Below are 11,609 nucleotides of genomic sequence, written 5' to 3' on the forward strand. Positions count from 1 at the left end.
ATAGAGGTCATTTGAACCCGTTACCCTACCCCCAGAACCGCTGAGTTGGCTGAATGTCTCGTCCGCCCTGGAAGATTCCTGTGTTTTGAGTATGCGCGTGTTCCTTGGGTCTAGGACAGGAATGTCGCCCAACAGTAGAGCAGAATGTCCCAAGCTCAACCAGTGCAAGGCAGTGTGGCATAATGGTTAGAGCCTTGGAGCCCTGTGAGAAACCAGGGCTCAAATTTATCCCCATGCAGCTCACTGGGTATGACCCTGGCTCAGCCTTGCCTACCTCACAGGGTTGTTGTGGCAATTAAATGAGGAGGGGGAGAACCACCTTGAGTTCCTTGGAAGAAAAGGTGTTGCATCAATGTAATAAATGAAACCCTTAAAAATACCCCCCGTGAGTGACTGCCAGTCAGTGCCAGGAGGCAGGCCCTTTGTACCTCTCTCTGCAGCCTAGTCCCAGGTGGCACACGCCCTCCTTGAGTGCTTTGGCCAGGCTGGAACGTGTCCTTGAACTTTTGATAAAATCAATGAATTGTAGAGCTGCAAGGGACCCCAGGGGTCATCCAGCCCAACCCCCTTCTATAAAATTCTACGAAAACAAAAGTTTCAAGGGGGGAGGCTCATTTTCCTACCACTTGCACTTCCCTGGCTGCCAGCATGCAGCTCACAGGACAGTTTTCGCTACCCCAAGCGCCTAGTCCTCATGGCTCTAGAAGACCATATCTGTGCTGCCCTCAGAAAACTGACCCGCGCGAAACAGACTGGGCTCTGTGCCTGCAGCGCAAAGCGTGCCTTTCCCCCGATCTGCAAACCTCCCGGTTGTTTTAGGGATGCCTCATCCTGCTTTTCGTAGCAAAAATAAAAGATTTTATTGCGTAAGAAAAACAAACGAAGGCAAGGAGCCAGCTCCTCCGGAGAGTAAACAGACCACGGTCAGGCTGCTGTTTTGCCGCAACGCCAAAGTTTCGCCCGCAGACAACCTTCTCCGTTGGCAAAGCCCAGATTTCCGGGAGGCCTTCGGCTGGACGTCTCCACCCGAGAGGGTTGTCCCTAATCTGAGCTGTCGCTGGTGGATGTTGGCAGAAGAGGCGCCTTGGGTGGGAGCTGCTGCTGCTGCTGCCGACTCCGCTTCTTGCGCCTGGTCTGGGCGGAGAGGAGACGCCGCTTGATCACAGCTGCAAAAGGAGAAAGGAGTGGAAAACTTTGCAAGCCGGCAGGAAGAGGGGGAAGCCAGCCCCATTGCTGACCCCCTGAAGCCAAGACTCCTGCCGACTCTGGGTTCGTGGAGATGTGGAAACAAAATAGGGGACCCTCCACACCTCACCACGGGGTCAAGCAAAGCAGTCATCCCCCCCCCCCCCCACTGCAGCCAGCCCCACTTAAATTTTAGGCAGGGGACCACATCGCAATAGGAAGGTCCCAGATCTAAATCACAGCATCTCAAGGTAGGACTAGAGATACCTCATCAGGTATAAAACCGATCAAACAACTGGGTGGCAAACACAGAAGACTCTTCCTGAATGAAAATTTGCATCTGGGTCCTCACTAGCTGATGGCCATTTCCAAATTACAGTGGTACCTCGGGTTAAGAACTTCATTCATTCTGGAGGTCCGTTCTTAACCTGAAGCTGTTCTTAACCTGAGGTACCACTTTAGCTAATGGGGCTGCTGTGCCGCCACCGTGCGATTTATGTTCTCATCCTGAAGCAAAGTTCTTAACCTGAGGTACTATTTCTGGGTTAGCAGAGTCTGTAACCTGAAGCATTGGGCCAAAGCTTATCTTTCACCTTAACATAAATACTAATAACCTGAGGTACCACGGTATTATTATTATTACTATTAGTAGTAGTAATTTATTATTTATGACCTGCCCATCTAGCTGGGTTTCTCCAGCCACTCTAGAGGCTCCCAACAGAATAATAATAATAATAATAATAATAATAATAATAATAGCAATAAAAGATCAAACATTAAAAGCTTCCCTAAACAGGGCTGCCTTCAGATGTCTTCTAAAAGCCAGATAGTTGTTTATTTCCTTGGCATCTGGTGGGAGGGTGTTCCGCAGGGCGGGCACCACCACCGAGAAGGCCCTCTGCCTGGTTCCCTGTAGCTTTGCTTCTCGCAGTGAGGGAACCGCCAGAAGGCCTCGGCGCTGGACCTCACTGTCCAGGCAAAATAATGGGGGTGGAGACGCTCCTTCAGGTATACTGGGCCTTTGAGGCCATTTAGGGCTTACAAGGTCAGCACCAACCCTTTGAATTGTGCTCGGAAACATACTGGGAGCCAATGTAGGTCTTTCAAGACCGGTGTTATAGAGTTGAAACCTCTGCCGTGAGCTTCTCCAGTGAGGGATGGCCCACCACACCTCTAGGTAATTGGGAGGTGGGCTGCCTAAATGGAGAGACCCCCTTCAGCTATGCTAGAAGGTAACTGTGAATATTCACCCCCAGAATGACTTTGCCTGATTGATCCAGAAGTGCTGCAAAATCTCAGGAAAAGCTGCGGATCTCCTGGCACTGCTGGACTCCCATCATCCCTGACCCACTGGGCATCCCGGCTGGAGTGGTTGCAAGTTGGGAGTCCGGCAGCACCCAGAAAGCCAAAGTTTCCCCACCTGCTCTGCTCTAGGCCTTCACCCCTCTTGTCAAGCACAGAGCAGGGGTAGGCCGCATCTTGTGGCAGAGCGTTCCGCAGTTTACCAACAGCCGGCAACCAGCATTTCCCACCCCCCTCGTCAAGCACTGAGCTCGAGGAGGCCGCATCTTGTGGCCAGGAGTTCCGCAGGTTATCCAATCTTAGATTGCTACTGTAAATATCCAACATTTCCCCAGAGGTTAAAATTGGGCACTGAGTGAGCTCTGGATATGTGTATATGCTGCAACTGCCCCACTGCATGGGGGGAGGGCTGAGACCTCCCCCACCTTCCCCACGGGCCACTCACCAGCCACTGTGTCGCTCCCCTCCTCGGTGCTCGTGGTCCAGTAGAGGCTTCTGCCGCGGCGGCACTTCCGGTGGAGCCGGGTGTAAAGGACGGCGAGGGTCAGCACCACCAGCAGGAAAGTGAGGGCACTGGCCGCCCAGGCCGCCTCTTCGGTGCGTGGGGTGGGGACACGGACCCCCGCTTGGGACCCTCTGGCTTCCTTCCTGCCTTCGTGCCCTTGCGCTTTGCCGAGTCCTCCATCTGGGCACCGGCATCCCATGCCCCCGGCCGCTTTTGCCTCGGTGGGCAGGACGGGCAGCGAGGGGCGGATGTCCTGCGTGACGAGGGGCTGCTGCCCCAAGAGGCCGCCTGGCAGGGGCATCGCACTCGGCTGGGCCTGTCCACCAAGGTCTATTGACTCCGGAATGCCCTTTTGCTCAGCTTGCAAGCTCAGGGTAACGGGAGGCGGGCCGCCGTTTACGCCTTTCACGGGGTTGGCGATTGCGGAATGCCTTCCGCCACCCACATCTGCTTGCAGAAGGCCATCTGCCCAGCGACGAAGAGCCCGGCGCTTCCTACTCGGTCTCCACGGTTTCCGGGGACCACGGGCGGCTTCCCAGCATTGGAGCAGCTTCTGCAGAGCCTGGGAACGGGAAAGAGGTGCAGGATTTTATCGGTGGTGATTCCTGCAGCGCTCTTCCCCTTCCGCCACCAACCAACCGTCGCCTCACCTGTGCCAGGTGCGTCGGGCACAAACCTCCGCCCGCCGCAGATGCTCGCTTCAGGAAACGGCAGCGTTCCCCACCTGTGGGGGGCTTCTCAGAGGTCTGCTGGGCCATGTGGCTCTCAAGCCAAGTGACGGCCTGGGCCACGTCTGCCTTTGCCAGTGGCAGGGGCTGCGAAGCAAGAGAGCTGGTTAGCCAAAGCAAACACAGCCCCTTTAGCTGTGATTTCTGTGGCGGGTCAGACTAGATGACCCTCGGATCCCAACGACGGTTCTGTGGTTTCCTCCTCCTGCTCCCCAAATCCTGGAGGGCCAATAGCAGGGCCTCTTCTCCCTTGCCTCGCAGCCTCTGCCCGGCACACTCACCCAATGTCCTGTGGGGCCGTCATGCGGGGCTCGGACCTGGTGGGGCAGGCAGGCTTGGGCCAGGAGGGTCAGCTGTCGGTGGAGGAACAGGGGAGAGCAGTGGTGGTCGAGAAAAACGATGTCCCCATCCTATGGAGAGATGACTTTTTAAAGGAACGAAGACACACACTTACCATTTATTGATCTTGGGTTATATCTCCTAATGGTCAGTCCCCCAAGCGCATCTGCCTAGGGGTTGGCAACCCTTTTGGCCCTGGCAGGCCAGGTCTGGAACTGGCAGGTGGTGGTAATAATAATAATAATAATAATAATAATAATAATAATAATAATAATTTATTATTTATACCCTACCCATCTGGCTGGGCTTCCCCAGCCACTCTGGGCGGCTTCCAACAAAATATTAAAATACCATAATACATTAAAAGCTTCCCTGAACAGGGCTGCCTTCAGATGTCTTCTAAAAGTCTGGTGGTGGTTGTTCTCTTTGACATCTGATGGGAGGGCGTTTCACAGGGCAGGCGCCACTACCAAGAAGGCCCTCTGCCGGGTTCCCTGTAACTTGTTGCTTCTCGCAGGGAGGGAACCACCAGAACCTCAGTGTCCGGGCAGAACGATGGGGGTGGAGACACTCCTTCAGGTATACTGGACTGAGGCCATTTAGGGCTTTCAAGGTCAGCACCAACACTTTGAATTGTGCCCTGAAACGTACTGGGAGCCAATGTAGGTCTTTCAATACCAGTGTTATGTGGTATTGGTGGCCGCTCCCAGTCACCAGTCTAGCTGCCGCATTCTGGATTAATTGTAGTTTCCGGGTCACCTTCAAAGGTAGCCCCACGTAGAGCACGTTGCAGTAGTCCAAACGGGAGATAACTAGAGCATGCACCACTCTGGCGAGACAGTCTGCAGGCAGGCAGGGTCTCATCCTGCATACCAGATGGAGCTGGTAAACAGCTGCCCTGGACACAGAATTGACCTGCGCCTCCATGGACAGCTGTGAGTCCAAAATGACTCCCAGGCTGCGCACCTGGTCCTTCAGGGGCACAGTTACCCCATTCAGGACCAGGGAGTCCTCCACACCAGCCCGCCACCTGTCCCCCCAAAAACAGTACTTCTGTCTTGTCAGGATTCAACCTCAATCTGTTAGCTGCCACATGGGGCAATGCATGTGCCACAAGCAGGCATGAGACAGGTTACGAGATTCTGTATAAAGAGGACCGTCAGGCTAGCACACCAAAAGCTGGCTTCCCCGTGGGACTTCTGGTTGGCGACGGTGATAAGAGGGTGCTGGACTCTCTGGGCCCCCTCTGGCAACCAGCCTCTCCCAGGCTCACAGAGTAAGGAGATCAGACAGACAGTGTGGTGTAGTGGTTAGCATATTGGACCAAGACCTGGGAGACTGGGGTTCAAGTCCTCCCACTCAGCCGTGGGTAACTCTGGGCCAATTGCCTCCTCTCAATCTAACCTACCTCACAGGGTTGTCGTGGGGTTTAAATGAGGAGTGGGAAAGCATCGAGCAACTTGGAGAAAAAGGTGGGATATAAACAAATCTAAGGGGGTTGGACTAGATGACCCTTGGTGTCCCTTCCAACTCGGCCGGGAATCACAAGTGGGGAGAGCTGCCGCTGTTGTGCTCAGGTCTTGCTTGTGGGCTTCCCCAAAGAGGCATCTGGCAGGAGGCTGGACTAGATGGGCCCCCTTTGGACAGATCCTGCAGGCTCTCCTTATGTTCTTATGGAACCTCCAGGTTCAGAGGCAGTCTATCTTGGCTGCTAGGTTTTTAAGGGGTGTTTGGCCACTGTGAGGCCAGGAGGCTGGACTAGGGGGGTCCCCTTTGGCCTGATCCAGCTTCTTTCTGAAGTTCTTACTGGGCCAATTTTACACAAGTCAATGGGGCCTGATCAGCTTGGGAACGATCCCTTTGCCAGCAGAGTTCAAAATGCCTCCTCCGTCCCCAAAGCAGGTGGCAAGAATCCTGGCACAATTGTGCTCCTCGTCTTTCCCATGCTTCTCTGTGGGGAATGAGGGGGGAGGAGGAGAAGGACCGCCTTCCTAATGCCACCTGGGCAATTTCTCATTGGCCCAGAGGAAGGAGGGAGGAGCCCCTGGCTTTGGGTGGGGACCAATGGGAGAGAAGCAGGGGACACCCTTTTCCCGCCTCTGCATGCTTTGGGAATTAAAGGAGAAGGGAAGAAATAGGATCCTCCCGGAACCAGATCCCCATCAAGGTTGAAGCCAGGTTGGAGGCCCCGATCCCACACTCCAAATGCAAGCCGAATGGGTCAAGATACAGCAAAATTAGGGAAAGAAGCCTCTAGGCGCTGTTTCAGTACTTGGAGGCAGGGAGAGACTACTTTGTTCACTTGGAAATTTGCTGATCACTAAAACCAAGCTTTCACAATTAACCCCTGGACTGATTTGTCCTTTTAATTATCACGCTTTTATCAAGAACTTTAACCTAATTGTTGTTGCAAATGCAGCTGGAATTTTTTGGGCGAAGGGCAGTTCAGAAGGGTTTAAAAATAAATAATATGGGTTAATATTATTTAACCCATATTATCCGTGTCCACTTCCCAGAGAAGCGGACACGGAGCAATGGATCCAAACTACAAGAAAGAAGATTCCACCTAAACATTAGGAAGAACTTCCTGACAGTAAGAGCTGTTCGACAGTGGAATTTGCTGCCAAGGAGTGTGGTGGAGTCTCCTTCTTTGGAGGTCTTTAAGCAGAGGCTTGACAACCATATGTCAGGAGTGCTCTGATGGTGTTTCCTGCTTGGCAGGGGGTTGGACTCGATGGCCCTTGTGGTCTATTCCAACTCTATGATTCTATGATTCTATGATAATAGGCTGAAGAGAACAGGTCAACACATATAAGATGAACAAATTGAGAATCTGTGCTGTGGACACAAACTAAAGGTAAAGGTACCCCTGCCCGTACGGGCCAGTCTTGCCAGACTCTAGGGTTCTGCGCCCATCTCACTCAAGAGGCCGGGGGCCAGCGCTGTCTGCAGACACTTCCGGGTCACGTGGCCAGCGTGACATTGCTGCTCTGGCAAGCCAGCACCAGCGCAGCACACGGAAACGCCGTTTACCTTCCCGCTATAAAGCGGTACCTACTTATCTACTTGCACTTAGGGGTGCTTTCGAACTGCTAGGTGGGCAGGAGCTGGGACCGAGCAACGGGAGTGCACCCCGCCGCGGGGATTCGAACCGCAGACCTTTCGATCGGCAAGCCCTAGGCGCTGAGGCTTTTACCCACAGCGCCACCCGCATCCCTAAGTGGACACAAACTAGGATGGCCTTAAAAGATGGGGCAAATTCACGAAGAAGAGGGCTCTCAATGGCTACTGTCCAGAAGGTAAAGGTAAAAGTGGATGGCCACATGGGTGGAGCTGTGGTCTAAACCCCTGAGCCTCTTGGGCTTGCTGATCAGTAGGTTGGCGGTTCGAATCCCCGCGATGGAGTGAGCTCCCGTTGCTCTACGCCAGCTCCTGCCAACCTAGCAGTTCAAAAGCACACCAGCGCGAGTAGATAAATAGGTACCACTGTGGCGGGAAGGTAAACAGCGTTTCCGTGCGCTCTGGTTTCCGTCACAGTGTCCCATTGCGCCAGAAGTGGTTTAGTCCTGCTGGCTGCATGACTTGGAAATCTGTCTGTGGACAAACGCTGGCTCCCTCGACCTGAAAGCGAGATGAGCGCTGCACACCAAGGTCGCCTTTGACTGGACTTAACTGTCCAGGGATCCTTTACCTTTTACCTTTTTTACTATCCACAATGGTTATGTTCTCCCTCCTCTGTCGGAGGCAGTCAGTGCCTCCGAATCCCAGTTCATGGGAATCCAAAATGGGGAGTGTTGCTGCTGTGCTCAGGTCTTGCTTGTGGGTTTGGCTTTGGGGTACCTGGTTGGCCATTGTGAGAAGAAGATGGTGGACTAGAGGGGCCCCCTTTGGCCTGATCCTGCCGGGCTCATTTCTCAGGTTCTTAAACTCTGGAATGGGGCACACAATCCAGCTTCCTGCAAAGTTCAGCTTATTTACGTTCCTATTTACCTAAAATATTGTTACACCATAAAACGCCCAAGGCACTGAGCAACATTTAGAAGCCACTATACGGGTTAGCAACCACGACGCATGCTAGCAAAATTAGTAGATAAAAGAAATTTCTAGAACAAGCACTGGGAATAAGATGAGAGGGAGGGGATGCGAAAATAACACAGAGAGAGAGAGATACCAGAGTCCAAGCATACCAGGCAGAACATCATCAGAATCTCACCCACCAGGTACCAGGCAGGTCAAACAAACTTTCCAGGAAAAGTTAAGAACCGTTTCCAACCAAAATGCCTCTCTTTAAATTAAAAGGTGTTTACAAGGCAGAGGAATGGCTATCAGAGTAGGACCCTTCCAAATATATGCTTTTTTTAAAAGCATGTGATTCACACTCAAAAGCTAAAGGAGAGTAGTATGAATGAGATTTTGATTCCTTGCCGTGAATTGCAAAACCAGAATAAATTATGCAAAATCATGCAAACTGACTGGAATTTTTGATGGTGTGGGCAGGAGAATTTGGCTTCTTGTTGTATGAGAATTTGGACACCTTGCATGCAAATGTTTTATGTTGGGGTATCAATGCCCCTGAAAATATTTTCGGATGGTTATGGCTTCAGAGCTACTAGCTTTCTACCTGCTGAGGGATTGGCCAGGATACCCCACGACAGCGATATTGCTCTTCGGAGTGGAGATCTTGTTGAAAACTGGGCTGCAAGGAAGAAAACAAACAACAACTTAGAATTTCCTTCCCCCAAAAGATCTCTCTCTCCCCACACCATGCTTTTTATTCACCAAACCCTCCTTTCCAAGGCAAGCTATGTTTTGTCCTCACCTCTTCAATCCTGCCCTTAATCCAGAACCATGAGGACTAAAACCTATGTTTCATTTTTAGGGGAAGAGCCATAGCTCAGTGATCAGACACCTGCTTTCCATGCAGAAGGTCCCAGCTTCAATCCCTAACAGCATCTCCAGGTTGGGCTGAGAAAGGGGTCCCTTTCTGAGACCCTGGAGATCCACGGATGGTAGTTGTGGTCCAAAACCTTCAGAGGCCCCAGGGGAGGGCAAAAGGCACCCTGGAAAGGCTATCTGCCGCTAATCACACCAAGTGAAGTTTTGAAATTTGACTAGGAGAGGGAGCCAGCATGATTCAACCTCAAAATGTGAAAAATCTGAATGTGTTGCTTTAAAAGCGTGGGGGCGGTTCTTTCTTTCTGGTTTATTAAAGTAAAGTTAAAGGTACCCCTGCCCGTACGGGCCAGTCGTGTCCGACTCTGGGGTTGTGCGCCCATCTCACTCAAGAGGCCGGGGGCCAGCGCTGTCCGAGGACACTTCCGGGTCACGTGGCCAGCGTGCCGAAGCTGCATCTGGCGAGCCAGCACAGCACACGGAAACGCCGTTTACCTTCCCACTATACAGCGGTCCCTATTTATCTACTTGCACCCGAGGGTACTTTCGAACTGCTAGGTTGGCAGATGCTGGGACTGAACGACGGGAGCGCACCCTGCCGCAGGGATTCGAACCGCCGACCTGACGATTGGGTGTTTTACCCACAGCGCCACCCACATCCCTAAAGACATGTGCTCCAGGTGAGGCTGGTTTATTAGGAGCAGCCAAAAGCCCCAACTGCAGGTCACGGATTGGGCCCAGAGGAGAGCATCCTGACACCATGGAAGTGGTCCAAAGCAGGCATTATTTGCCCACCCCTGTCTCCTACCATGTCCTACCAGCAACTTTTAATGGTCAGTCTGCACCTAAACAGGATTCAACCAAGCTTTTAATAAGGCTGATACTGTAGTCCTATCTACTCCTCTGGAACCCCAATTAACAGGCAATGCATTGGAAAGGAAGTTTTATTCAGAAGAGATCCACTAAACTTAACGCTCTTAGTTTACTCACGCCCATTATTAGCGCCTGTGCGTATGACTAACGCTGGATCCAACCCAACAGGCCGAGTGGCGACTTGTTTTTCGTTCAAAAGTTTGTTTTGGTACTAGTCTGCTACTTTATAAAACGTGTGCACTTAACCCCACCCCCCAACCCAAGACAGCGCTTGGCTCACTGACGTACAGACAGGAAAGTTTGGGTGGCGGAAGGCGGGGGGCGGAGAGACGTTGGAGGGTTTCCTCAAGAAGATGCGTGGCTGCAATTTAGGAGCAGCCTCTGAGCACGTGCAGAGCGTGCCCCACAGCCTCACAGGATTCACGACCACCGCCTTCGGAGACTCGGGACCTTCTCTTCGGGGCCAAAACACACAAGCTCCCCCACTCCCACCCCAAGCCCGACTCCGGTTCTGGAACCGCTAGTCTCCACTCTCCTAGTCAGACGAGGGATTGAAAAAAAGCAGCAGCCGCCGAGAGCTTTGCAGCCCCTGAAATCAACAGATCGCGGCGAGTTACCACGAACTTTTAAGGCCATCTCGGTGCAATGGGTCTACTCTGGAGGCGGACTTAGGAGCCCCGCGCCCCAGAGCGCCTCCCTCCTTGGCAAGAAGAGCGCGCCGCCTCTGCCTCACCTTCCCCGCCTCGATGCCGGACGCCAGGCTGAGCAAGAAGAGCAGGATCGGGGGCCCCGGAGGCGGCGGCAGCAGCAGCAGCGGCTCCCCCATCCGGTCCGGCGGCAGCGGCGGCGGCTGGGCTGGGCCGGGGAAGGCTGGGCTGGTCCCCCGGGCGCCGCCTCCTCGCGCTCCTCCCGTGCGCTCTGCGCGTAAAAGCGCACCGCCTGGCGGCCGTCGGAGTTCCGGGCGCGCCGGACCCCAAGCTCGGCGGGAAGGCGGAGCCTGGGAAAGAGCGAGCCGGCTGGTTACGGGCCAGGGAGGGAATGCCGTTTCGCAAGCGCTGATCGCCTGGTGAAATCCCTCTTTACCAACTCGAACAGCTGGAAAGGGGAATCGGACAAATGCACGACCGGAGAGATCAGTGGCTGCCAGCCATGAGGGCGAGCAAGCATCTCTCCCCGCTGGAGAGGGCGGATGCCCTCGGGTCTCACTTGCCGGCTTGCAAACAAGGCAGCGGGTTGTCTGCTCGAACAGGAATCCCGGGCTAAACAGGCCTTTGCCCCGATACGCGGCAGCCAGCATGCTCTTACGAGGTTGCTTTTATTCATTTTATTACGATTATATCCTACCTTTGCCCCAAGAAGCTCCACGTGGTTTACAGAGTCCTCGCTCACACGGATTTTATCCTCAAAACAATCCTGGGAGGTTGCCTTCTTTGGGCTCTTCTTATGTAACCTCCAGGTCCACAGGCAGTCTATCTAAATTCTTTAGGGTATTTGGCCACTGGGAGAACAGGATGCTGGACTAGATGGGCCCCCTTTGGCCTGATCCAGCAGGCTCTTCTTACCTACTTACTTGGAAACAGTGGCAATCTCATCCTTGAACTTCTCTGCATTAAAATTAGATCCAAGCAGTCAGTCGTCTTGATTATTAATTTTTACATCCACTGTTTAAGAAGCAAGGAGGAAGGCTCCAGAATACCAGATGGATGGAAGTCAGTCTTTGTTCAGCCTTGAGTCATAACAGCCAGATGGATGCATGGAGAACGCGTGGGGAACGTCAGTCTTCA

General features: G+C 53.1%; 1 protein-coding gene across 1 annotated transcript; it reads right to left on the minus strand.

The window, feature by feature from the left end:
* Positions 1–835: 835 nt before the first annotated feature.
* TP53I13 (tumor protein p53 inducible protein 13) lies at positions 836–11,137 on the minus strand. The gene is made up of 6 exons (XM_028707421.2): positions 10,559–11,137; positions 8,681–8,755; positions 4,002–4,130; positions 3,643–3,807; positions 2,933–3,554; positions 836–1,166 (listed from the first exon to the last, which is right to left on the minus strand). The coding sequence occupies exons 1-6, from the start codon at positions 11,120–11,122 to the stop codon at positions 1,042–1,044; spliced, it is 1,680 nt and encodes a 559-aa protein (XP_028563254.2). The 5' UTR covers positions 11,123–11,137; the 3' UTR covers positions 836–1,041.
* Positions 11,138–11,609: the final 472 nt, after the last annotated feature.

The sequence above is a fragment of the Podarcis muralis genome, chromosome 15 (assembly GCF_964188315.1).
Source record: "Podarcis muralis chromosome 15, rPodMur119.hap1.1, whole genome shotgun sequence".
NCBI classification, from domain to species: Eukaryota; Metazoa; Chordata; class Lepidosauria; order Squamata; family Lacertidae; genus Podarcis; species Podarcis muralis.

Bases quoted from the DNA above. Each gene is read 5' to 3' on its own strand.
- TP53I13 (XM_028707421.2), bottom strand. From the start codon at position 11,122: ATGCTGGCTGCCGCGTATCGGGGCAAAGGCCTGTTTAGCCCGGGATTC. The intron at 8,756-10,558 runs GTGAGGCAGAGG...TCTTCCTTGCAG, and splicing joins CCGGCATCGAGGCGGGGAAG to CCCAGTTTTCAACAAGATCT. The intron at 3,808-4,001 runs GTGAGTGTGCCG...CTTGCTTCGCAG, and splicing joins ACGGCCCCACAGGACATTGG to CCCCTGCCACTGGCAAAGGC.